We start from the raw sequence: 26079 nt of genomic DNA on the forward strand, positions 1-26079 counted from the left end.
TTCATTTCTGTTTTTATTAAGAAATAATAAAGACAATAATGCCAAACTTTATTCTGCTCTGGATACCACATGCTACTTTTGATGACTCATAAACACTAAGAAAAGTAAAGACTTTTTTCTAGCAAAAGAAAAATCAAAGCAGTGTCTTAGATAACAAATGTTTAACTTAAATTTGGCTATTGAGGCCTTCCCCTGTAATCAGATTGATGATTGTCTGAATTATCATCGTAGAACCTTCAACCAGCAACTGATAGAGGCAGATGCAGAGATCCACTGCCAAGCACTGGGTGGAGCTCCCAGAGTCCAGTCGAAGAGAGGGATGATAACATGAGCAAAGGGGTCAAGCCCATTTTGGAGATACCCACAGAGACAGCTGACGTGAGCTAGTGGGAGCTCACTGACTCCTGACTGACAGCGGGGGAACCTGCATGGGACCAAACTAGGCCCTCTGAATGTGGGTGACAGTAGTGTGGCTTGGGCAGTCTGTGGGGCCACTGGCAGTGAGACCAGGATTTATCTGTAATGCATGAACTGGCTTTTTGGAGCCCATTCTCTTTGGAGGGATACCTTACTTAGCCTAGATATAGCAGGGAGGGCCTTAGACCTGGCTCAAAGTGATATGGCAGAGTTTGTTGACTCCCCATGGGAAGCTTTACCCTCTCTGAGGAGTGGATGGGGTGGGGGTAAGGTGGGGATAGAGGAGAAGAAGGAATGGGAACTGGGATTGGTATCTAAAATGAGAAAAAATTGTTTTAAAATTAAAAATACTATGTCTAAACAATTTGGCTAGCAAAACAAAAACTATTATTCTGTACCTGTATTTATAACTGTTAAATATCTAAGACACTGTGTTTTAGATATATCCTTCTGAGCTTTCACTTAAAATTACCTCATTAAAAATGTTTTCTGAATTTTGTAGTAATAATAGTAATGGTAAGGTTAATATTATGTATGTTGTAAAAGTATAGTTTAAAAAATAAATGTGGGGGCTGGAGAGATAGATGGCTCAGCTGTTAAAGGCTTGGCTCACAACCAAAAAAAATATGGTTATAACTAGGTTAAAAATACAAAAATTACAGTTTATTTAAAGGTTATAAAAATTAAAGCTTATTCAATACCTTAAGATAAAACTAATGCTTGATTCTCTACAATATTTTCTTAAGAATTGATTTATTCTCAGTTATGTTTCACAATAAAAACCTAACACAAAACAGAAAACTTTTGTTTATCCTTTTATTAAATGGATACTTAAAAACTGTTATTAAATACCGTTTTTTTTACTCACAAAGCCTTTGCTTTTTGCTTAGTCAGTCATTAATTCTAGCACTCCAGAGGCAGAGACAGGCAGATCTCTGTGAGTTCAAGGCCAGCCTGGTCTACAAAGTAAGTTCCAGGACAGCCAGGTCTGTTATACAGACCTGTCTCAAAAACCCAAGGGGAAAAAATCTATAAAACAGTCTGTTTAGAGAGCTATGCCTATTTAGAATATTTCTACTAAACTAAATATCAATTGTGAACCTTTTTAATGGACAAATATATTTAAATATATTTTTAAAGTTAAGTCTATTATATAAACAAATAACATAGTATTGTAAAAGACTTAACTATGATAATTAAATTAAAATTAGTCACAGTGTGTTCCTCAAAGGATAAAGAAAATCAGATGATTTCACCAACTAAAAAACAAAACATGACATCACATCAAAGACTCTGTTGTGATTAAAACATCAGGACTGTATCTTGATACTTCAGATTTACTCCTAGACTACAGAATTCAAGAAGGTAAAGTTTTTGACATGCTGTGAGAGCACATTCATATTGAGTTTGAAAATGTTGGCTGATATTCATCTTCAATGCCATTGCCAATGTTACCCAGAGTAGCTAAATATTTCTCTCACTTTTTATGTTTCTTAAATAGTTTTGTAATTAGATTTTTAAAATAGTTTATGATGCTTAATATGTCACCTGGATATTTCTATGTGAGAAAATAATACTGATCTTGGTTTGAAGTTACAAATGAAAATATTATCATCTATCATTTGATCCTGACTTTTTCTTATATCTATTTACTTATTGTAATCCCTACTGTACTCAAAACCAGGGCTCAAAAGATTTCATTGTTTTCATTGTGTGAGTGAATGAGAGAGACAGAGACAGAGAGAGTGTGTGTATGCAATTCAGTATAATTTCGATGACACACAAAAAAATCTAATTTTTAAATTATACTTAAACTCCAATTATTCTAGCTAGAACTACCCAAAGATTTGGACTAACACTTCTCATTGTAGCTATACAAAATACATCAGTCTTTAATACCAACAACATTCATGATGGTCTTTTTATTTGCCTTAAGTACTGATGTTTCTTGATTAGTATCTAAAATGTCCTACAGTACGATTAGCTTGTATTAAAAATTAAACAGTATTTGTATTTTAATGATAAGAAGGGGGATAATACTACCGTGATTCCTTTCAAAATTCCATTACTGTCCATTTTGATTCACATTAGATAGTTCATAGAGTACAAGCAACTGTAAAAACACAGCAGGAGCCAGGCATTGGTGGCCCACGCCTTTATTCCCAGCACTCAGGAGGCAGAGGCAGGCGGATCTCTGTGAGTTCAAGGCCAGCCTGGTCTCCAGAGAGAGTGCCAGGATAGGCTCCAAAGCTACACAGAGAAACCCTGTCTCAAAAAAACAAACAACAACAACAAAAAAAAACACAGCAGGAAATATGAAGTCAATCTAGCTTATTGAAATATGCAAATCCTGGTTATTTTACATATATGTTTTCTACTTCTGGTACCTTCACTCTATTAGACCAAACTGTGTTCTTGCTTACTTAATTTTGAGTTATAGGAATCTATGGCACATATGAATGCCATATCAGATACAGAGGATATAAGAAAAACATGAGATCCAGATGATGGCCAATAGTTTTGCTATTATCAAGGGGTTTCTTTCTTCTTGGCCTTTACCAGTTATTTCTCTCTCTTGAAGATTGTTTTTCTTCCCGTGTATCAGTCTCATCTAGGAATGAGCTTCCTAGCTATAAGGGACATCATAAGATTATGTAAATAATACATGGCTCCCTCTAAGCACAAAATATGAAGATTGGAAAATTGAAAGAACTGGGAATAAAAACTCCTGAAAAGAAGCTGTGTCTGCAGAGACTGATTAGCTGATTAGGTTTCACTGCTGTGGAGAGATTGGAATGCTGCAGGGCCACACACTAATTACCTAGCCTTGGGCTAATTCTAGCCCTCCACAGTAGCTGTTCCTTGCCCACCTGTGTCTGTGTGACTAATAGTGAAAAGCCTTTTAGGATCTATTCACTTAGCAGACTACCCAGCACCTGCATGACAGCTCACATCTGTCTGTAACTCCAGTTGCAGGGGATCAGAGACCCTCATGTAGACAAACATGCAGGCAAAACACCAATGAACACAAAATAAAAATAAATTAGTTAAAAAATAAAGATGAGAGCTGTGGGTTTTGTATTGCCTTTAGTTATTATTGTCCTGTTCATTTTCTTAAAACATTAGCCTTCATTTTTAGGCCAGATCCTCAGCCTAAATGGGGTCATGCCTCTCTGCATCTCTCTCTGAGATAAGAGTTAAATAGAAGTCTGTGCTGTACTTAAAAGTGCTCAGTCTATGGTGTCTCCTCCATCCTCCTTGCCATGTATGCTCTGTTAAATCATGTGCTACGAAACTTTTTGCCACCCCTAAAAGGTTATAAAAAGTGTGGCCTTTTCTATTTTCTAGGTATTGGTCTGAGACTCCTGAGGGAGACTGATTGGGGATTTGGTCTAGAGATGGGGGTCTACTGGTCTCCCTCCACCATCCCTCTCATGGCAGCATCTTCATTCTCATTCTCTCTGTCTGCCTGTCTGTCTCTGTCTCTCTCACCACATCCCTCTCTCCCTGCCTCTCTCTTTCTCTCATTCTCACTCTTTACCGATGCTCCTCTCCAAGCTTTAAAGGGAAGCCTCTTCTCCCATTAATGGGGCCCTTTTGAAGACGTTTTGGTTTGTGAATGGCTGCTGTCATTATTTAGGTCATCTTTATGAACTTTGTTGAGATTTCATGGTGCAGCTATTCTATCATGTATAGAAGGCACAATATCACAGCAGACTTCCTGGCCCTCTGGCTCATACCATTTTTGTATCTCCTCTTCTGTAATGTTTCCTGAACCTTAGATATAGGGCTTTTGTTGTTGTGATCTCTATCTATTTCACAAAATAAGCTACTCTGATGAGAGGTGAGAGCTAGCTACACTTATATTTGGGCATAAGGTTAAGTACTTAAAATGCAGTTAGGCCGGGCGTGGTGGCGCACACCTTTAGTCCCAACACTTGGGAGGCAGACACAGAAGGATCTCAGTGGGTTCGAGACCAGCCTGGTCTCCAAGAGCTAGTTCCAGGACATCCTCCAAAGCCACAGAGAAACCCTGTTTGGAACCCCCCCCAAAAAAAAACAAATAAAATGCAGTTAGGAATTATATATGGGTTTAAGAAAGCTGCATGTACTTAATGCTCAAATTGGAATAGTTAGCATTTCTGTGTCATTATACATTTGAAGTAATTTTCTGTGGGGCTAGTTATGGAGTCAAAGGCCTTGTGCATGCCAGAACCCCTAAAGTTTTTTTTTTAACACATTGTAGATGTACCTATATAAATGCAGTGTATAGTGTGATATTTCAGCATTTAAGTATCTTTATTGTTGAGATCAGGCTCTGACCTACTCTAAGTTACTCCATAGTGTTTATTTTCAGGCTGTTCCCTGCCCTAGGGGACTCTATTTTACAAGTAACTTTTGATACTATTTTGTTAGAGAAGGATTACTGCAGCCCCTGGGTGGACCCAGAAACTGTATCACTGGTCAGGCAACCATCTATCCAAAACAGACTGAAAATTGACTTGTGCCTGGGAGTACAACGGAGCCATCCTAAAAGTTTATTGTTCAGAATTAAGACCATAGGGTGCATGGTTGTTATACCAGGGAACTCGGGACTAAGAACTTATAAGACATGGATATGTGTTTTCCTCATTTGGACCTCCTAAAGTGATGGATATACTGCAATGAGATAAATATACACCAACCTGATATCTGATATCTGGTGTGTATTCCAGGACTGAGGACTTCTTGACTTTTCCTGGAGCTGCTCCTTGGCTTTGTCCCCTGCCATGGACATTGCCTAGTGGACTACCTACCTGTCCACCTGTTCTCCTGTGTTGAACCATTTTTTTCTCTTCATCAGTCTTCTGCTTTAGACCAGATCTGACCTTTTACCTTGAAGCTGAAGTCTGTAGTTTTTCTTTTAGACTGGATTTCAGCAGCTCTCTCCCAGCACCTGACTGATTTGTTATCTTATCAATACAGACACATCTTCAACCAACTTCTGAAACCTCTTGAAGTCTGCTGCAGCCTCTTTAACTTATATATATTCTTTAACCCCTATGTATGAAAATGTATATACACATACATATATGCATATGTATATATATGTATATAATATGCTTATATAAAATATTATATATTGCTCTGTGATGCATAATATGAGGGTTGCTATTAGTAATTAAGATGGGAATAAAGAACTTGCATTTCACCTTGGTCACACTACTAAGGTAGGTAGATTATATGACAAATTGTTGTCACTGAAACTGCTAAACTTTGTGAATTTATTGTTATCATTAAATCCTGACATTGTGGAAAACACAAGCATGTTAGTCTATGTTTCTGGCATAGCATGCTCACAACACTTTAGCTTTCTGAAACCTTACAATGTGGGGGGGGTCAGTGTTGATTTCTTGAAGTTTATATCCTGTTAGTTCTCTTTGGACTTTTTCAATTCATTATTTATTCAGACTCCTTTTCAGCTTCATACTCTTTTGAAACTTCTTATAAGACAAGATGGGAAAAGGGCAGAGCATGAACTAGCACTGCTTTCCATAATCTTATTCTTTATTCTTGGTGCTGGGTTTGTTTCGTTTTCTGCCCAACCCTGCGGACATTTATATGTATGTCTCACATGTCCTAGCTCTTCTGCACTGCCACTATGTACAAGTAGAAATTACACTACTAATGATCACTACTGCAGGGGGTAAAGGGAGTGGCATGCATGGACACTAGGACTATCCCCTTCAATCGTAGTCAGGAGGAGGAAGAAATTCTGCTTCCCATTGAGTCTTGCTGACATCACAATTTGGGGGGTTGCAGAAATGGAGTGCCAACTAGCACTGTCTGAAACCACCTTATTCTGCCTTATTGTTTACCAAATGGGGGTAGAACTCTATGCTGGGCAGAAAAGCACCTATCACCGGCTCTCACTAATTCACTGTACTTTTCCATTGCAGTATACATATCACAGAAGTCAAAACCAAGGTCCAGGGATTTTCTGAAAAATGTCTACAATCTCATTTTCAGTGTTGCATATCTATATCTCATTGTCTGAATGATGTTCTGCCTCTAAGTTTCCTTCTCTTTCCTAAGTCCTCTGTTCCTCCTCTTGTCAGTGCTGAGTTTTAGAGACCATTTTATCTTAAGGCCCTAGAAAGGAATCCTGAACCTATTTTCTCACATCTATTTTTTTTTTTTTTTTGGTATGACATCTCAGTTTTGTCAGAAACTTGGTCCTACGGATCTTTCTAGATTCTTGGCTTTGCAGTCTAGCTTGTTTTGATTCTTGTCCATGTTCTCTTGAGTTTAAGCAGAACAAATGTGTTGTCTGGAATATATGGCCACAACTCTTCATGCAGCCCAGTTATTCCTTAACAATCACTTATTGATATTGCTTATGAGCTAGATGATGAGAATATCATAATTAACAGAAATTCACGGCCTTTTCTCTATTGAAATTAGCAGCCTTTCATTCTGTGAAGAAAATAAACAAAATCATGAAATGTATAATGTATATGTTTATAATTTAGCATGAAAAAATCAAAGATAAAGGGAAAGTGAATTGATAAAGTATTAAGTATTGGGGTGAAAGCCTGTGGTTTTAAGGATATGAGGGGGTTTAGTCAGACTGGATTGGGGTTTGGGTGTGGTAGAGAGCTGTTGGCAAGTGATAAAGCAGAATCCATTTATACAACCAGACTACAAAGTGTATTGGAGAAATATTCTAGCTGTCTGACAGCTCACCATCTGTATTCCTAGCTGCAGCTGGAGCTTTTTAAGCAACATTTCTTCTCTCTATTTGTTCACTAAAGGGCATAGTAGCATTATGAATGGTATTTCTCAAAAAAGTTGAGACAAATTAAAAATGTGGAAACAGTGATTCACTAATGAGACAGCCCTCAGATTCAGATGAAGTTCATGGAACAATGCTCTACCATGTGGGTAGGCACCATGTATGAAAAATGGACATGAGCTCCAAATCAATTGGTTGTCAGTCTGCATTTGCCTTTTTTTGAACATGGTATGATCACTGCTGGGACTGATTCAGACTCAAGTCTGTAATGCAAGTATATTCTAAATTGGTTTTTGTATAGTTTACCTACTAAGTTGAAGTTCATTACATAGGAACTCAAAGTACAGAGGTATCCAAACCCCAATATAGAATAACTTAACACATATCTATTTCTAAGTCTATATTATATTTTAGAGATACAACAGTGTGTATCTAGACATCTAAGGAGTCAGGGAAGAATGAGCTAGAAAATGTTAGGAAATGAATAAAAATATTAGAAATCCATATTAGTTTAAAACAGTAAAGGAAACAGGCAAATAGTGAAGCATAAGTATTGTTACTCTTTAACAAAATAGCTGTGGATTTGATTGGGACAAAAACCCCACCCTGTATGGGTCTTAATTTTTCATTCATAAAATGAGGATAACACTCTTTTCTTTGAAGTTTTCTCTGAGTACTGAAAGAGGAAACACATACAAAGTCCTTCATAAAAAATGGGTACATTTTCTTTCTACCTATGTGTCTTCTCTTTATCTCAGAACCTTTCATCCTTCAGCAATGAGATAGTATCTTGTGCCAGGTGGTGCTGGTGCATGCTTTTAATCCCAGCACTCAGGAGGCAGAGGCAGGTGGATCTGAGTTTGAGGTCAGTCTGGTCTAGAGAGTGAGTTCCAGGAAAGCCAGGGCTACACAGAGACACCCTGTCTCAAAACAAACAAACAAACAAAACAAAAGAAAACCCAAAAAAACCCTGACATCCTCTCCATATTAAAGACAAGTTTATTGTCCATTATCTGAATGTGTGAAGTGTTGTGTCTTCATGTGGACCAGTGCATGTACTGTGTTCACAGAGGTTTCTGCCTACTGAAACCATTAAAATCCCACTTTGGTATTTTAAAAAGCCAAAGAAATAAAAAAAAAGTCTGGCTTAGTCCGTGAAATGTCCATAGAGTTGGAATGCCAACCCCTAGAACCGGTGTGTAAGTCCTGGAAATGTCTATAGAGTTGGGGATATTTTCTATGAAAGGGTTCTGGGCCTTTTTGGTTTGGGGGGTTTTGGTTTTTTTTTTTTTTGAACTTACTCTGTTGCCCAGGGTGACCTCAAATACACAGAGATCCACTTCTCTCTGCCTCCGAATTGCTGGGATTAAAGGCATGTGCCACCACCACCCAGCATCATTTTAATTTTATGTTTATTTAATAGTAGTCAGCTTCCAAGGAATGTAATTTCAGAGCTACATTGATTGAATTTTTAAAATATTAAGTATAGGTCACATATAGATGAACCCACCCTACCTCTCCTGGATGACTGTCATCAAAGAGTTTTCTAAACTCTTTCCTGATTTAGAGAACGTTAAAATGACACTTTCAGTTCTAGGCATCTCAGGATAAAATTGTTAAGTTGTTTGGTTCTTTGTTAGTTTTTGGTTTTGCTTTTCGAGACAGGGTTTCTCTGTAGCTTTGGAGCACTCACTCTATAGACCAGGCTGGCCTCGAATTTACAGAGATTCGCTTGTCTCTGCCTCCAGATTTTGGGACTAAAGCATGTGCCATCACCGCCCGGTGCAAAAACTGTTTTAAGATCATAGAGCTGGCATCTACATTTGACTCTTCAGCAACAAACTACCCCACAACTTGTGTTATCACCTCCTGGTCCCTTTGTCCCTGTATCATCTATTTTGGTGTGTGTGATAAAGATCACAGGGAGCTAACAGCTTTGGCTAGTCATTTTCTTTTCTGTGATGGCTATTCTTGGTTGTCAACTGAAATGAACTACAATCTAGAAATGAAGGGCACACCCATGAGAGGATTTTTTTTGTCTTGGTTTGAAGTGAGTGAATCCGCATCTAGTCCAGAAACTTTGAGGTAGAAGACATACACCTGTGATCAAGATCTTGAGGTGGGAAGCACCTTGCCATACCTTCTGCTGGAAGTCTATACAAGGACATAGAAGAAGGAAGCTTTTGCTTATTGCCTGTTTGCCCTCCCCTTGCTAACACATCCATTGCTTCTCTAGCATCAGAGCCTACTTTTTCAGGACTCCAGCATATATACTGAAAACCAGCTGAGACATCCAGCCTTGTGGATGGAGCAAATACTGGATTCTTGGATTTTCCATTCATAGCCAGCCACTGTTGAATTAGCTGGATTGCAGCTAATTAGAATGTAAGACATTCTAATAAATCCCCTTTATATAGAGAGATTCATTCTATAAGTTCTGTTATTCTAGAGAACCCTGACTAATAAACTGTCCATGTGTGTAAATAGTATACTGTCCCTATTTAAAAAGCAGCTCATTGTATGTTTATCGACTTTTGCAGGCCTTGCCTTCGCTTTCTTATTATTTGTGTCCTTCACATATTTGGTGCCAAGGTGAGGCCAGAAAATATATGACTGTGGTGGTTTGAAGGATAATAGGCTCCACAGGTTCATGTGTTTGAATGTTTCGTCCCCAGTTGTTGGAACTGTTTGGGAAGGATTAGGTGTGTGACCTTGTTGGAGAAGGTGTGCACTGGGAGTCATCTTTGAGGTTTCAAAAACTTACTCCAGACCCACTCTCATTCTCTCTCTCTCTCTCTCTCTCTCTCTCTCTCTCTCTCTCTCTCTCTCTCTCTCTCTCTCTCCTGCCTCCTGCTTGTTGATCAGATGTAACCTCTCAGATACTGTTTCAACACCATGCCTACCTACCTTATGGGGAAAATGACAGTTAACAACAATATGCCGGGCATATTGGCTCATGACTGTAATTCAAGCATTTAGGAGGCTGAGGCAGGAGGGTTGTTATAGAACGGCCTGGGCTGCATACAGAATTTCAGGCCAGCTTGGGCTTCAGAGTTCAACCTTCTTTCAAGAAAAAGGGACGAAAGATTTATACAATCAGAAGAGTAAACCAGAGCCAATCTACACTGCCAGAGAAGCTAGGAAACAAGAAGGACCCTAAGAGAGACATACATGATCTCCTGGAGAAGAGGAAAGGGACAAGATCTCCTGAGCTAATTGGGAGCATGGGGGGGAAGGAGCCAGAAGAATGAAAAGGGGAGAAGAGGGGGGAGAGGAGGACATGAGGGAGCAGGAAGATCTAACCGGGGAAGAATAGAGGAGAGCAATACAAGAGATACCTTAATATGTTTAAAGAGAAATCAGGCACTAGGGAAATGTCCAGAGATCTACAAAGTTGACCCCAACTAACAATTTAAGCAATAGTGGAGAGGCTACCTTAAAAGCCCTTCTCTGGTAATGAGATTGATGACTACCTTATATGCCATCCTAGAACCTTCTTCCAGTAGCTGTTCGAAGCAGAAACAGGCACCCACAGCTATCCACTGAGCTGAACTCTGGAATCCAGTTGCAGAGAAGGAGGAGTGATGAGCTAAGGGGTCACGACCAGGTTGGAGAAACCCACAGAAACAGATGACCTGATAAAAGGGGAGCTGATGAACCCCAGACTGATATCTGGGAAACCAGACCCCACAAATGAGGAGGTCAGTTTGGAGGTCTGGACAATGTATGGGGCCACTGGTAGAGGATCAGTATTTATCCCTAGGACACAAATGAACTTTGGGAGCCCTCTCCACATAGAGGGATGCTCTCTCAGCCTAGACACACTTCGGGGAGGGTCTAAGCCCTGCTCCAAACGATATGACAGACGTTGAAGATCCCCATGGAAGGCCTCACTCTCCCTGAGGAGCAGAAAGGGGTTGGGATAGGTGATTCGTGGGGGGCAGGGAGGAGGGGAGGGAGAGGTAACAGAGACTGACATGTAAAAGAAGCTGGTTTCTAATTTAAATAAAAAAGGGCACAAAAGAAAAAAGTGTGGCAGTGGTGTAAGTGGATAGACACTTCTGATGAAGCCTCGGCCTATTTGATGATAAACACTTCATGAAATTGCACAGGGTCCATAATCTCTGTTTCTGACCCATAGGAACACCCAAACAAAAAGGAACCCTTAAGGACAGGTGTCAATGGGCATAATAATCTAGTCAAATCAGAAGCCTTAGAAATAGTAGATTGCTTCCATATGCCTACCAATTATGTGGCTGCGGAAAGAAAACAACTCTAAATGGTCAGGAGAAAACATCCTTTGCAAAAATGACTAATGCCCATCCCCCTTCCATTCTGTAGCTAAGGCCTGTTATCCACATGGATTCAGTTAACTTACTAGAAGTTACAGTTATGATCATTTGTGTCTTACCTAAGCAAACAAACCAGGTGTGGTATAAGCCCCAGCAGTACAATTAAATTGGAGCATCTGCTGGGAAGGCTCACAAAGATGCTGATCATTCTTTTGCTAGTTTTGACTGCTCCCAGGTATTTGTTGATGTAGCTGCTCTGTATGGTTAATTTGCATGTCTTGAGACAGACTATTGCTATATAGCCCAGGATGGCCTCAGCATCCTCCTGCCTGTATTTCCCTAGTACCCATCTCTGCTGTAAATCTTTAAACATCACCTTTCTCCCTTCTTCATCTGCTCATATCTAGACACTGATGAGAAACCTGATGATATCCCTTTAGATGTTTTGACTCACTGAACAATCAATCCAAATTTGATTAAATATTTCACCTTTATACAATGGCTTTAAGAAATGGGATTCTATAGGTAACTTCCTTCTCAATTATATAACTAATATGCCTGGTATATATTAAAATAGGACCTTTAACAATTGAAACCATTATGCAAGATGTATTTAGGCAAGGAAGTGATTGTTTCAACGTTTTTTCCATTTAACTGCCCGATTTAGTGAGCTCTTAAACTTTGAATGAATGAATGAATGAATGAATGAATGAATGAGTCTTCTTGGTTATCACAGCCTTAATGCCATGGATACCCCTGGGAGTAATATAATATATAAAATAATCACTCTATCCAATTGTCAATTAATAGAAATTTGGCCATTGCCTACATCAACAGCCATTTGGCCACAGTTTTCTCTATTTTCCAAAGGGAGATACGGAGATAGTATCTTTGTGGGCAGGACCTTACTGTATCTGATTTTCTCCAGGAGCACAGACATAACATCATGTCAATGGTATCCTCCTTTTAACGGATCCTGTAAAAAATACTTAGGACATACATTTATCTCTCAATGGTAGATTGGTTCCAGGATATCTACCCCTTCCCTTGAGGTATCACAGTTCTCACATGCTGAAATGCATTATATAAAATGACATGCTATCTCACGCTATCCGCATATACTTTATATACATCATCTTAATTTTAAATCATCTCTACATGCCATGTAAAATAGTTGTTATGTGTGCTGTTCAGGGAATCATGACAAGAAAAAAATCCCAGTACATGTTTGACAGGTGCAGTTTTTAAAAATACTTTTGATCCCCTGTTGCAAAAACCATGGAAACAGCACCTACAGATATGAATGACAGACTATACAAAATACTCAAAAAGATAGCTCATAAGAAAAGGAGGGACCCTTGTTGCACATGTAACACAATGCCTTAAATTTCTTTAATTATTTGGTAAACTGAGAACTGCTTTCTCCCTGGCACTTAAGTATCTACTGATGTTCTTAGCACCCACCACATGAAAATTAACATCTTTTAGGTCTTTTTGCCCTTTGCAGGCACTTATAAATTCTACCGTCTCATTTATATCATTACTTGGAAAGTTCATCATCTCAGCAAATGGTCTAGCAATTTTCAAATACAATACTACAGGCACTCTTATTAATACCATGCTTGTTAGAGACTCCACAGTGGAGAAGTTTTAACAACCTACTTTCATGCCTGCTTTGTTCCCTGATGGCTATTTGTTGTCTTCTGTCTTCTGCCTAAGACATAAAACTCATGCTATGTCTTTAGAGGAGCTATTTATGGCTCCATATTGGTGTTTCCTGCAAAGAGTTTTTTACAGATCTTTAGCATATTGCCTTCTATTCACAGCCTTGTCGAGGTTTTGTAATCAGTGCCTTCAAGTCACCATAGCTATCAAACCTTTTGCTATAGGACTGAGAGAAGATGCTGGTTCCCGTGATATGAGACTTGCAGGTGAGAATGGACGCTCTGTCCTCAGTTATTTGCTAGATTCTGTGATGGATGAAGTTAACACCTTCCCAAATTCATTGTCTACCTAGAGACCCCCTTTAGGTTCAACTGAATGACGGAAAATAGGATGGGGGCGGCATTTATGAACACACACATTCCCACAAGAACTTGTCATCACTTAAGCAGGATGTTCCTGAAAAATAAAAAGACTAAACATAAGGATCAGAACAATTAAATCTTATATTGTAGCTAATGCAGTGGGTGCCCTAATTATAAATCAAGGCTGAATCAAGACACTCACTTTTGTTTTCAGAGTTCCAGGCATTGTTGAGTCAAGGAATTCCTTCTCCTTTGTCTAAAAATACATTGCTGAGCTCTAGCACAAGACTTTATTTTTTTGTAATGATGATAACTGAATGCATTCTACCCCTGAGCCACAACCCACAGCTATACAAGTCACCTGATGAAATTTTCCCTATCCTAATTTTCTCTAATCCTAAATTTAATTAAGGAGGCATGGTACTGTTCAAATATTTTACCCACCAAGATCAAGGATAAATTACAAAATCTTTTACATGCTTTGCCACTGGCAGCATGTAAACCAGGTCTCTTCTGCTTCATGTTTACAAGTTAAGAAAAAAACAACAGAACACTCTTTCCTTTGATGGAAACAGAGTACCACACAATGCAAAGCTGGGCACTGGAACCCTTACTCTAGTCCCATGCCACAAGCCCAATACAAACTCCAAGTGTCCCCTTCTCTAGAAATTTTAGGCCAGCTTTAAAGGTTTCCAAGCACCCCAACTCACCCCCACTCTATCCCCCCACTGCCCCCCAAAGCCTCTGTATAAGTAATGAAACTTTAAATGCCTGGTTGATCTGGATATGATATCATCCTTTTTATTGGAAGCAAATTTTGTATTGGAATTCATTCTGTATCTTCAAAGCTGCCTCAACAGGTGACTTACCTTTGGCACTGCAACTAAACTTCTAGTAACTTCTGGTAACCATCCCAGAATAGAAGATAGAAAGCTGTAAGTGACTCCCCTGGAAGGCTATCATGAACCAGTTTCTCAGGTAAGTTTCTGATGTGACCTCAGAACTACAGAATGTAAACCCACTCCACTGTCGATCCTCTGCAACACAGTATCCCACAATTTATATTACAAGCATCATCCCATTGTTCTTTGTATTTTAGGATATGTAAGACCAGAACCAAGGAAGCTGTGAACCCTGTGGCTCATTCTTTGTAGTGTTAATTTAAGTCATAAACTGATTACATTCAATCAGTCAGGCCTTGGCGTTGTATGTGGGAGCTTGTTACTACATATTTGAATTGCTATGTCACTTACTATAAACTGAACTAGTATAACTAGCATACTTGTATCTACGAAGCAGTTGTTATGCTGATGAAATACTGAGGGTATTTAGTAAATACCATGTCCTTCAAACATTTGTGCCTGGGAAGCCTTCACTGAGCTAGTTAACTTATGAAGCTCTGTGGGGACTATTTTGCACCTAATGAAAAATCATGTAATATGTATTATGAAGCTAAGAAGTTAGGAAAATATATTAGAAATGGAAAACTCTGAGAAAATAAAATCACAATTTATTAAAATATTATCCTGAATAAAGAAAAATGTGATCCAAGATCATGGTGTCTCAGTTTTCTTATTTTGTAGAAAGCAGATTCCCCAGTAAAGTTATAATATTGTTTTGTATTGTATGTCTGGGGCTTTTTTTTTTTGGACAGCTGAGACAATCATTAATATCATAAGCATTTCACAGGCACCATGAGTATCATGTTCCAGACTCTGGGAATAAGGGGAAACCCAATTAGAGTCTCAGGGCCAGGAGACCTTACAATTCAATTGAATAAGTTTAATATGGTGGGATAAAACTGTGACCCCACAGAGCAGTGGGGTACTGGGAACACACTGGTATGCTATACTCAGAGATGAAGTGCTTCTCAGAAGCAGGGGTTTGCAAAGGTAGGGACTATAAAAAAAAACCTACTGCACTTTACAGATGGGAAAACTGAAGATTGGACAGGTCTAGCAGAGGCCATTACAGGACTCTGCTCAAATATCTTTGAGCCACAGTCTATTGGACTCCAAAGCACTATTTTACCAGTCAAGTTCCCCATAGGTCTGCTTGCCTCCACTTTTAAATCTCCTCAAATCAGTTGACCCAAATTTGGAACCAACTTCCAGGGAAAAGGGGGCATTTTTTAGGGGGATCATGATGCCTTCTCACTGGGCACCCCTGTAACTGAAAGCACTAACCAGCTTTTGAGAGAATATCCTCTAAGATGAGACTTTCACCACCCCTGTCCAGACAACAGTTGGTTCAAGGCAACTGCTTGCCCTTGGGATTAGGAACACTAAACTATCAGGAACAAAAGCTGAAGCTTCATATTTCTTCATACCTAGGGATGAGATCATCATCTATCACAGGGGCCTGCAGTGTGGCTTGAACTGCCTTCCTGCTCCTTAGCCCACAAGTGTCAGAGCTGAGCCTACGCTGTTAGTAACAGCACATCTTTAGTTATACTTACCTATGTCTTCATTTCTGCTGCCCATGACCCCACACAATCAGGAATCCTAACTGCTTATTTTCTTGATTTACCTGCCTTCAAATAGATTAGGCACCATGTGCAGCACACAGTCTACAACTAATGCCAAGAAACTATTAAAATGGCATTATGTGGATTTTTATAAAATAATCTCCTAGAGATCCTGTCCCATGGTTTCACATTGGTATGAGCTAGAATGCAAACTGTATCTAAACCTCCCCTCAGTATAGTAAAACCAACCACCATTTCCCAATTGCTGTAAAGGAAAACCAAGATTTATTAAAATACTCTCCTGAATAAAGAAAAATGTGATCCAATGGTTGTAAATTGTGATTTAACTGTTACCATCTCAGTAGGACAAAGTAAAAGAAAAACTCCAAGCACTGGTCTATACCCAGGGTGTAATTAGCCTTTTCCAAGGCATGTCTCCTTGTATTTCTGTGACTTTGACATCTTAGACCAGAAGCATTATCCTGGAGCCAACATTTAAAAATTAATCTATAAACTTTTCCCTCCTCACATTTTTCCCTCTACATTATATACTAGAGTAAATTAGAAGAACTCCAACATTTCCAATGATTTTGATTAACTTTTTTATTATGGAAAATGTCAAACATACAAAAGCAGAGATGAACATATATAATGAACATCATTTAATCATCATTCAGCTTCAACAATCTTAAAGGCCAATCTTGTATGAGTATGTCCAGTGTATTTAATAGCTAGACGTATTTTGAAGCAAATCCCAGACATTATATCATTTCAACTGTAAATATTTGAATGCAGATTAGAAGTCTTGTTTCCAATATAACAACAACATTATAATAATCATCATGAAAATATCCAGCCAATGCTCAAAATATTCTAGCTGTCTGATAAATTCATTCATCTTCTAGTTTCATCAAATCAGGATCCAAACAAGATCCATGCAAGTACTGATCACTCTCTGAAGGCTTCTTCAATCCACAGGTTCAACCTCCACCCTTTCCTTTCATCCTTGTCACTTATACACTGAAGAAACTGAATCATCTGTTCTGTTTTCTTGAAGTCAGGATTCTATGACTCTCATCTGTTTGATATACAGTAAATGTTTCTCTGTCTGCAGTATTTTCTATAGAGGAAAAATTATGTCTAGAGGCACAGTTAAATTTAGGTTCAAAATTTTGGCAATTGTAGGAGGTACATAATGTCTGGGATAACACAGACATATGAATAAGAATTTTTGCTACTATCTCACAGCTGCCTTGAAATAGTTGTAGGACACCTGATATACAAAAGCCACATACATATAAGCTAGAGATATTAGAAGAGGGATGTTTTATCATTCATTATCATTACAAAATATTAAACAAATATTCAGTGACGCCTACCATATATCAAGTAATGTATGCTAGATATAAAAAGACTAAGAAAGCAATTTGTTTGCATTCAAGGTCATATCTGATGGGGGAATACAGACAAAAGCACAGAAAGGCCACAGGTGCCGAATAGAATTCTGTACAGATACAGTGGTAGTGCAACAACCTGAAGGATAGCCATTGTTAATAACAGGAAAGAAGCGTCCAAAAGCATAGGATGAGCTGTGTCCTTGGGGATGTCAAAGAGCTCACCTGTGCTTCACAATTCCATTCATCATTGGGTTCACATACTTGATTCTTTCAAAGTAAATCTGAACAACATTTATTCCATTCACCTAAAAAAAGATAATCTGATTAATAAGGTTTTACTGGTTTGTCCATTCCTGTAGAGTCTAGACATCAAATATTTACTGAGGATTTAGTATGGTTCATCAACCCTTTATACCGGAAAAGCCTGCAGTGAATTATCCAGTGTAAGCACAGGTGAGAGCCTAAAGAAATAAATTCTCCCAGGTATGTTATGAAGCTTAAAACAGAAAATCAGGAATTCGCTGGTAGTAGACACTTTTAGTGTGTGAGTCAATGACAAATTTTAGCCTCTGTTTTGAGGCCCTGGCGTTATTACACAGGATTCAGGATGGGTCCTAGTCCTCAAAGAGTTCATATTAGGAGAACAGTTAAGAACATAACTACAACAGATGCTTCCACAAAAAGATCTCTGAGAAAAAAGCTTGGCTAGCTGTTAGTATTGTATATGCCCTAAGCATTTGCAGCTCCCTTCCCCAGTGAACAACTACCGAGGGAGACACTGTTCACTCTTATAAAGGAGCTCCATGTAAAGGGAAGTGAGGAAAGAAGCAATTCCAGGTCCAGGACCTGTTAAACCATGTGTCCCAGAAGTGCTGCTACCAGTGCTGCTATTTTATAAGCTACCTGTTCTTGTTGTTACACACTTCCACTTCTACTAAAGCTTCTATATAAAGCTTTACACCAATTCTTTCAGGTGAAACTATACCAAGAATTATTTGTAGTCATGTTTCAGCCCTTCTTGCAAAACTGATCTGATCGACACAACATAGGCTTCTAATACATCTTAAGCCTGCATCAAGCATATCAAAATTACTTTGACTTCAGCTTGACTTCAAGCTTTTTAAAGGAAAAGCATAGGCACTTGTCCAGTGGAGGGAAAATCAGCCCTTTAAGACAACATACTGAAAACAAATTTCTGTTATCTTGTGGAAAAGTCTTAATTATCTTTCATCAGTACACTGGACTTGGAGGAAATGACATTCAGCTGTACATCTTCACTGCAGCCAACATGTAAAATGCATAGGCACTAAGTAACCATTCCAAAGAGAAAAGTCACCTGTACGTGCAACTTTTTGAGAATATAAGACCTAGACAGGATTTGCTTTATTTCCATGTCAGCAGTTTTACCTGAATTTGCTGGAATTCTTCTATTAAAAGGTGAGATTATTTGGAGGCTTTCATTTATTTATTTTCTAGAATGAACCCCAGAAAGGATATTTAACTGTATAGGTCTGAACTTAAAGAGAACTTTTTTTGCTTCCAATATGGAAATGGGAAATACCAGAGTATTAGAAACTGCATAAACATTATCTGTGGGTCCCAAAAAAATTTCTGCGAATGGTAGTGCTCAATCCAAATGCATTTAAATGAATCAAAGTATGATTACAGAACAAGGCTGCAAATTGCTTAAATCAGCAGTCTCCTCAAATTAGTTAAATAGAGTTCAAATGTCAATATATAGTACTGTGTAATACCTCTAGAATATTGACATTGTGGTTAAACCCCCAACATATTCCTGGCATTTTTTTTTGGAAGAGAGGTATTTTTATGTATACAATACAGAAATAAAGCAATAATCCGGTGTCTGTAGGATTGTTGCATATTCTTAGGACTGAGGTTACTGGGAATATCTATTCAGTAATTTAGATTACTCGGTAATTAGTGAAAACCATATTCAATAATTCAGCATTATTTAGGATATCAAATTACATGTTTGGTTTATAGAAGCTATAATTTTGGTAAGCAGGTTTGTACTCATTTCTTTGACAGTATCAATTTTGTTTACTACACATATTTTACTTAGATGGATTTATGTAACAGAGAGCCAAGAAGGGAAAAGAATGATATCCAATTCTATGTGTACCAAAATTTGGAAAGGTAACCTATAGAAAAAAATGCTCAATTAGTGTCACCATCCATGTATATTTATTAAAGATTGTAGAACACAATTAGAACGTTGTTAGAAATACGCCCTCCAGTCATATTCACTGTGAAGCCTGTGAATGAGAAAACAAGTGGGAAAAGCATAAAAAAGATGGCCCCGCCTCCCCCCCCCCATCCCCGCCAGCTGGTAGGACTCTAAAGGCCTCCACTAAGAAACAGACCACAAGCCTGACATCAAAAGTGCGCACGCACACTCACGCACAAACACATGTAAAGGGCGTTTAAAGGAAAAAAATCACCACCCAAACAAAAACATCACAGGGCAGACAGGCACACAAGCATGCGCACGCGCGTGCGCGCGTGCGCGCACACACGCACACACGCGCACACACACACACACACACACACACACACACAAGCACACACACCCTCCATGAAGAGCAGGGCAAGCAGCTAAGGCACCTTTCACGAAATCCCATGCAGCTCTGGCTGACCACAAGATTTTTACAGTGTCACCAAGAAGCGATTAGAAAAGCATCTGAAAAACGTGCAAATTGTCTGCAAACAGCGCCTGGCAACCGAGACAGTTTGCAAGCGTGATTCAGAGGTCTGCCTGCCAAGGAAACAAAAGAAGCCTCCCTCCTGCCCGTGCGGGCGCACAGGGCAGGAGAGGTGCTCTCCTGGCAGGCAGGCGGGCGGGCAGGCAGGCAGGCAGGCAGGAGGCAAGTGCGGGGAGGCGACAGGCAGGAGTCCGGGCGGGCGGGAGCGGTACATACTAGGGCTCGCTCTCAGGCAGGGACGGGGCGGCCGGGTTTCCATTAGTGGGGGTGCCGCCCAGCTTCAGTTTCTCCAGGTACTCGGCATGCACGGGCTTGTGGCACTGAAGGACCTTGATGGCATCTTCAATCTTGAACCACTCTCTCTTCCTGCCAATGCTGACCGAGTCTTCCCAATCCTCCAGCAGCTCGGTGACGGTGAGCACGAACACGTAGGTCCGGTGCTTGCGATCTTGGTTCTGCTCGAAAACCCCCAGCAGCCGGCCCAACTTCCCCTTGACTCCCGCCTCCTCGTACACCTCGCGCACCGCCGCTCCGTCCGGCTCCTCCTCGGGCTCCATGCCCCCTCCGGGCACGATCCAGCGGTCGGGGTAGCGGCTACTGCTCACCAACAGCACCTCGTCCTCGCGCTCGCTGCGGAAGCACAGGCACGCGGCGCGCTTCTTGAAGCCCTCGGGGTCGTAGGTCCGCGTCTGGTTTGGTTTGCACTTCATCCTCGGTGCCGCCGCCGCCGCCGCCTCTGTGGTCGTTTGCAGATGTCGAGCGGGCCGCCGCCGCGCAGCCGAGGAGCCGCTGCGGGCAGGGAGAGGGCCTGGCGAGGGCTGGAGAAGACGAGAGCAGAGCGCAGAGCAGTGCAGCCGAGCAGAGCCTGAGCTGAGCCCGAGCCCGGGGAGACTAGGCGGGGGCGGGCGCGGGGGCGGGGGCGAGCCGGCGCGTCAGTCAGTCCGCGGGGCGGGCAGCGCCGGCCGGGCACGCCGAGGGTCGCGAGCCCGCCGCCTGATTGGAGGCGCCGCTTCCGCCGCCTGGAGCCGGGAGCTGGGAGCCGGCTCCTCCTCCGCACAGCCCCCCGAGTGGAATGGACGGCGCGCGGTCCCGGCCCGCTCGCCCGCTCGCCCGCTGGTTCCCCCGCCTGCCCGCGATCGCGCGCTCGTTCTGCAGCTTGCGGCCCAGGCAGGGGTTGAGCGAGGTGAGGCGCGTGCGCGCGCGTGGCCGGGTGCGCGTGCGCGAGCGTTTAGCGAAGGGCGAGAGGCGGAGGCGGGGGTCTCCAGACTGTGGCAACACGGGGTGCCTGGGGCTCACTGCGCAGACGCCCTGCACCGCTCTGACTGGGAAGCTTCTGGCTCCCACTGCGCTGGGGAGGTGCACCCCATTGTGACATTGCGCAGGGTCCTCACCACCATGTATGAGTCTTGGCCAGACATGGCAGCAGCGGGGGGCCCGGGCCTCCCCAACAAAGGCACAAGCAGCAGGGTCGAGGGCTGCTTCATAGTCCTCTCCCATCATGAACAGCACTGCCTTATTTCTAGGCAGAAGGCCGGTGTCGCCACAATGACCAATGGCAGTCTTGCCAGAATAATCTTTGCTGAGTCACATGCAGCTTGCTTTCTTCAACAGGTTCTCTTCTGCGGCTTGTCAACCATCTTGGCTCAGCCCTTGCCTGAAACACTTGCACACAGCCCCTGTTCCCCTTGTGCTTAGCCTCTCTGGTCCTCAGTTTCTCATTCATTGAACTTGGGGACCCCACTGCAAAATGTTTCTGGAGCAGCACCCCCACAAATCTTGGATTCCCTGTCAAGAGCCTCCATCCTCACACACTGCACCCTTTCCTGGCCTGCTCACAGATGAGCTTCCAGGGGTTTGGTGATTCTCGAAAGGGTGTGTGTGTGTGTGTGTGTGTGTGTGTGTGTGTGTGTGTGTGTGTGTGTGTGTGTGTGTGTGTGTTCACTCTCTGAACAGGTGTCTAGGCCGACAGTGGACAAAGATACCTTCCTCCACTGCTCCCATTGCACTCCCACCATTATGACTTTGTGGACAGGATATTCCCCAATTGAGCTGCACTAGTCAGAAAGCCCCAGGAAGTCGGGGTCTCAGTTTCTAGAGTCTCTCTAGCACTGGGACTGCAGCCTGGCCCTTATGTGGGTGGTGGGGATCAGAACTTAGGTCCTTACTCTTGAGCCCCAAGCACTTTCCCTAGTGAGCCATTGCCCTGGCCCAGTGCTTTTCATTTGGAGATTGCAAAGTTCAGTGTGCTTTGTTCACACTGACCTCTTGCCAGAGAAGTAGCATCCCAGAGTCCAAAATTAACACAAAACTTTAACCATGCTTTTTTATTTTCTCTAAGGTTTCTCTCATTCCTTCTCTGCTGTAGACTTCTGGATTTCTGAAGGCACTGAATGTTATCACCATCACACCTTAAGCAAGCCTGCACTGTCTTGAAATCACCTTGCCTCCCTACAGGAGGTTTGACTTTTGTACAGAGCTGCAGTTGGCTGTGGTTTAGCTTGATGGTGTTCATAGCTGTCTTCTAGGGGAAAGAGTTCACTTTGGAAAGGACTGCTGACTTCACTGAAAGGTATTGTCCTTGTGCATGTACTCCCATGCCAGCTTTTTCTTTTTAAAAACCTCTGAGTACCCCATGTTTCCCAGGAGTAATGCCCGTGGCTCCTTGCCATGCCACTTCACACTATGAAGGGCCAGTTACCCCTGCAAGGAAAATGGACTGAAATGACAGCCAAAAGGTGTCTGATTCTGTCACCGCTCTAGAACAGGATTTGCTTAGTGGGTGGTCTTCCTCCTCAGAGAAGCTCACACCATTGCCCTTAATAGTTCACATCTATGAAATGGGGCAACTCTTGAATGAAGCCCAAGTCTTTTTAAAATTTATTTGTTTTACATCCTGACAGAAGCTTCCCCTCCCTTCTCATCTCCAAGTCCCTTCCCCTGCCTCCCCTCTGCCTTACCCCTATCCTGTTCTCCTCCATTTCTTTTTTTATTTTGAAAACCCATCGTCTCTTACCACCTACTCTCCATCCCACCCACCCCCATCCACTCCTCAGGGAGGGTGAGGCCTCCCATGGGGGATCGTCAAAGTCTGTCACAACATTTGGGGCAAGACTGAGGCCCTGCTCCTGCATCTAAGCTGAGCAAGGTATCCCTCCATAGGAAGTGGCCTATGTCTCTATTCAGAAAACTGCAGGTCTTCCATGGATATCAACCTAACATTGCATATCAAGTTGCAATATATCTAGACACCTCCCATTTTATCAAGTCTGGATAAGGAAACCAATATGAGGGATAGCGACCAAAAGGCAGCAAAATTGTCAGAGACAGCCCCTAATCCCACTGTTAGGAGTCCCACAAGTAGAGAAAGCTATACAACTGTAACATATGTACAGAAGGCCTATGCCAGTGCCATTCAGGCTCCCTGATTGTTGCTTCAGTCTCTGTGAGTCTCTATGAGCCTAGGTTAGTTGTTTCTGTTGGTTTTCTTGTGGTATCTGTGACCCCTCTGGCTCCCATAATTCTTCCTCTATGTCTTCAGCAGGATTCCCTGAGCTCATCCTAATGTTTGGCTGTGGGTCTGCATCTGTTTCCATCGGTTGCTGGATGAAGCCTCTCTGATGACTGGCTAGGCACCAGTCTATGAGTATAACAGAATACCATTAGGAATAATTTCATTGACTTTTTTCCAAATCGTGTTTAGTTCTAAGCTAGGTCTCTGGGCCATTCAGCCTCTAGGTCCTGGAACTCCAAGCAGTGTCAGGATTGGGCTCACTCTCATAGTATGGTCCTCAAGATGGACCAGTTGTTGCTTGGCCACTCCCACAATCCCTGCACCACTCTTACTCCAGCACACCCCATAGGCAGGAAGATCTTCACCAACTCCACATTTGACAAAGAGCTAATTTCCAAAATTATAAAGTATCCAAGAAACTAGACATAAAAAATAATCCATCTGGGAGTGGTGGCACACACCTTTAATCCCAGCACTAGGGAGGCAGAGGCAGGCATATCTCTGTGAATTAGAGGCTGGCCTGATCTACAAAGCAAATTCCAGGATAGGTAGTACTATTACTACACAGAGAAAGGCTGTCTCAAGCAAGCAAGCAAACAAACAAAAACCCAAATAAAACAAAATGCCAAATAATCCAATTTAAGAATAGGGTAAACATCTATACAGGGAATTCTCAACAAAAGAATCTCAAATGGCTGAGATATAATACATAAAGAAATGTTCAACATCCTTAGCCATAAGGGAAATGCAAATCAAAATGACTCTGAGATTCTATCTACACCTGTCAGAATTGCTAAGATCAAAAACACAAGTGACAGCTTTATGCTGGAGAGGATGTGGACCAAGGGGAACAATCCTCCATTGCTGGTGGGAGTATAAACTTGTACAGAAACTTTGGAAATCAATATATCAGTTTCTCATAAAATTGGGAATCCATCTACCTCAAAACGCAGCTATACCACTCTTGGGCATATACCCAAAAGATGTTCTGATCAACCACAAGGACACTTGCTCTACTATGTTCATAGCAGCTTTATTTGTAATAGCCCAAACCTGGAAATAACCTAGATGTCCTTTAATCAATGACTGAATAAAGAAAATGTGGTACATTTACACAATAGAGTATTACTCGGCTGTTAAAAACGACATCATGAAATTTTGTAAGCAAACGGATTGAACTAAAAACAATCATCCTGAGTGATATAACCCAGACTCAGAAAGACAAACATGGTATGTCGTCACTTGTAAGTGGACATTAGCTATAAAGGAAAGGATAACCATGTTACAATCCACAGACCCAGAGTGGCTAGATAACATGGAGGGCCCAAGGGGGGCCTCTAGGATCTCACTGGGAAGGGGAAATAGAAGAGATTTTGTGGGTGGACTGAGGGAGGGTGTGTATAGGAACATCAGAGTTCAGTTCAGGGGGGGATCAAAGGGGAAAATACTGAAAGAGACTATTGGAAAGGTGGGGGGGATTTTGGGGGTGAAATAGAAACCTGGTGTAAGGCAAACTCCCAGAAATCTACCAGGATAATCCAAGCTAAGACTACAAATAGTAAGGGATATGTAGCTTGAAGTGGCCATCTCCTGTGACCAGGCAAGACTTCCAATGGAGGATTTGGGACACCAACAAAGCCCAACAAAAAGGCTTTTGGAACCTTGTGCTCATTCCCATTGCGCACTGAGTTTTAATCTCTGGTCTTGGATTTGAAAGTTCCCTTTGGCTTCTATTCTATCATAGCTCCAGTGAATGATCCTATGGCACTCTGTCTGCATGTTGGCTGGAAGTGTAAGGCTTGGTGCTTGCCTGAAACATACCATTTTTTCCTGTGAGCCAGCATGGTCCCTGAAACCCAGTGTCTACCAGACTCAAAACACATTGACAAAATAAATTTTGTGAACAAAGTCCCATGGATCCCAAAGGATCTTGAGTCTGTGAGTTGCATGAAATGAAGCTTCCTTAAACCTCGGGTAGCTCTCCTTATATCTTTTCACACAAGCAGGTGGGGGTGTGACTTTTACATCAACATCCACATGCCCCCCCATCTCCATTCTGTGTATACCATACTCACTTTTTTCTCCCACAGGAATGGCAGTGGCTGTATAGTGGATCTCCAGTAGGGATTTCAGCTAATGTTTCCTCAGGGATACAATGGCTGGAACACAAAAGACCCCAGCATTTCCAATGTGATTGCTGCTTGAGTCAGTGTGTATTCAGAGACTCTTCTTCTGTGCCTTTGGGGAATAATGTGATGTTGTGTGGATGAGAAAACAATTTCTAATATTACATAAACTGAAAGAAAAGGCTTCTTATTACTAACAGCACAAACCTGAGACTAGTATTTAGAGACAATACTCATGTATGCTGCAGTAGGCATTGCATTTACCTTCTTTTATCCAGTCTTTTAAGAAGGTAGCATTACTTGTATATGGGGAGGGCTAACATTAAGATTTGCAGCCTATGGAA

The 26079-nt window shown here is 41.5% G+C and overlaps 1 protein-coding gene across 1 annotated transcript; it reads right to left on the bottom strand.

Moving 5' to 3' along the window:
- Positions 1–20313: 20313 nt before the first annotated feature.
- Positions 20314–20808, bottom strand: LOC100758392 (diphosphoinositol polyphosphate phosphohydrolase 3-alpha). The gene has a single exon (XM_035449799.1). It carries the CDS (start codon positions 20806–20808, stop codon positions 20314–20316), a length of 495 nt encoding a protein of 164 aa, XP_035305690.1.
- Positions 20809–26079: the final 5271 nt, after the last annotated feature.

This window comes from Cricetulus griseus, chromosome X, assembly GCF_003668045.3.
Source record: "Cricetulus griseus strain 17A/GY chromosome X, alternate assembly CriGri-PICRH-1.0, whole genome shotgun sequence".
Lineage (NCBI taxonomy): Eukaryota > Metazoa > Chordata > Mammalia > Rodentia > Cricetidae > Cricetulus > Cricetulus griseus.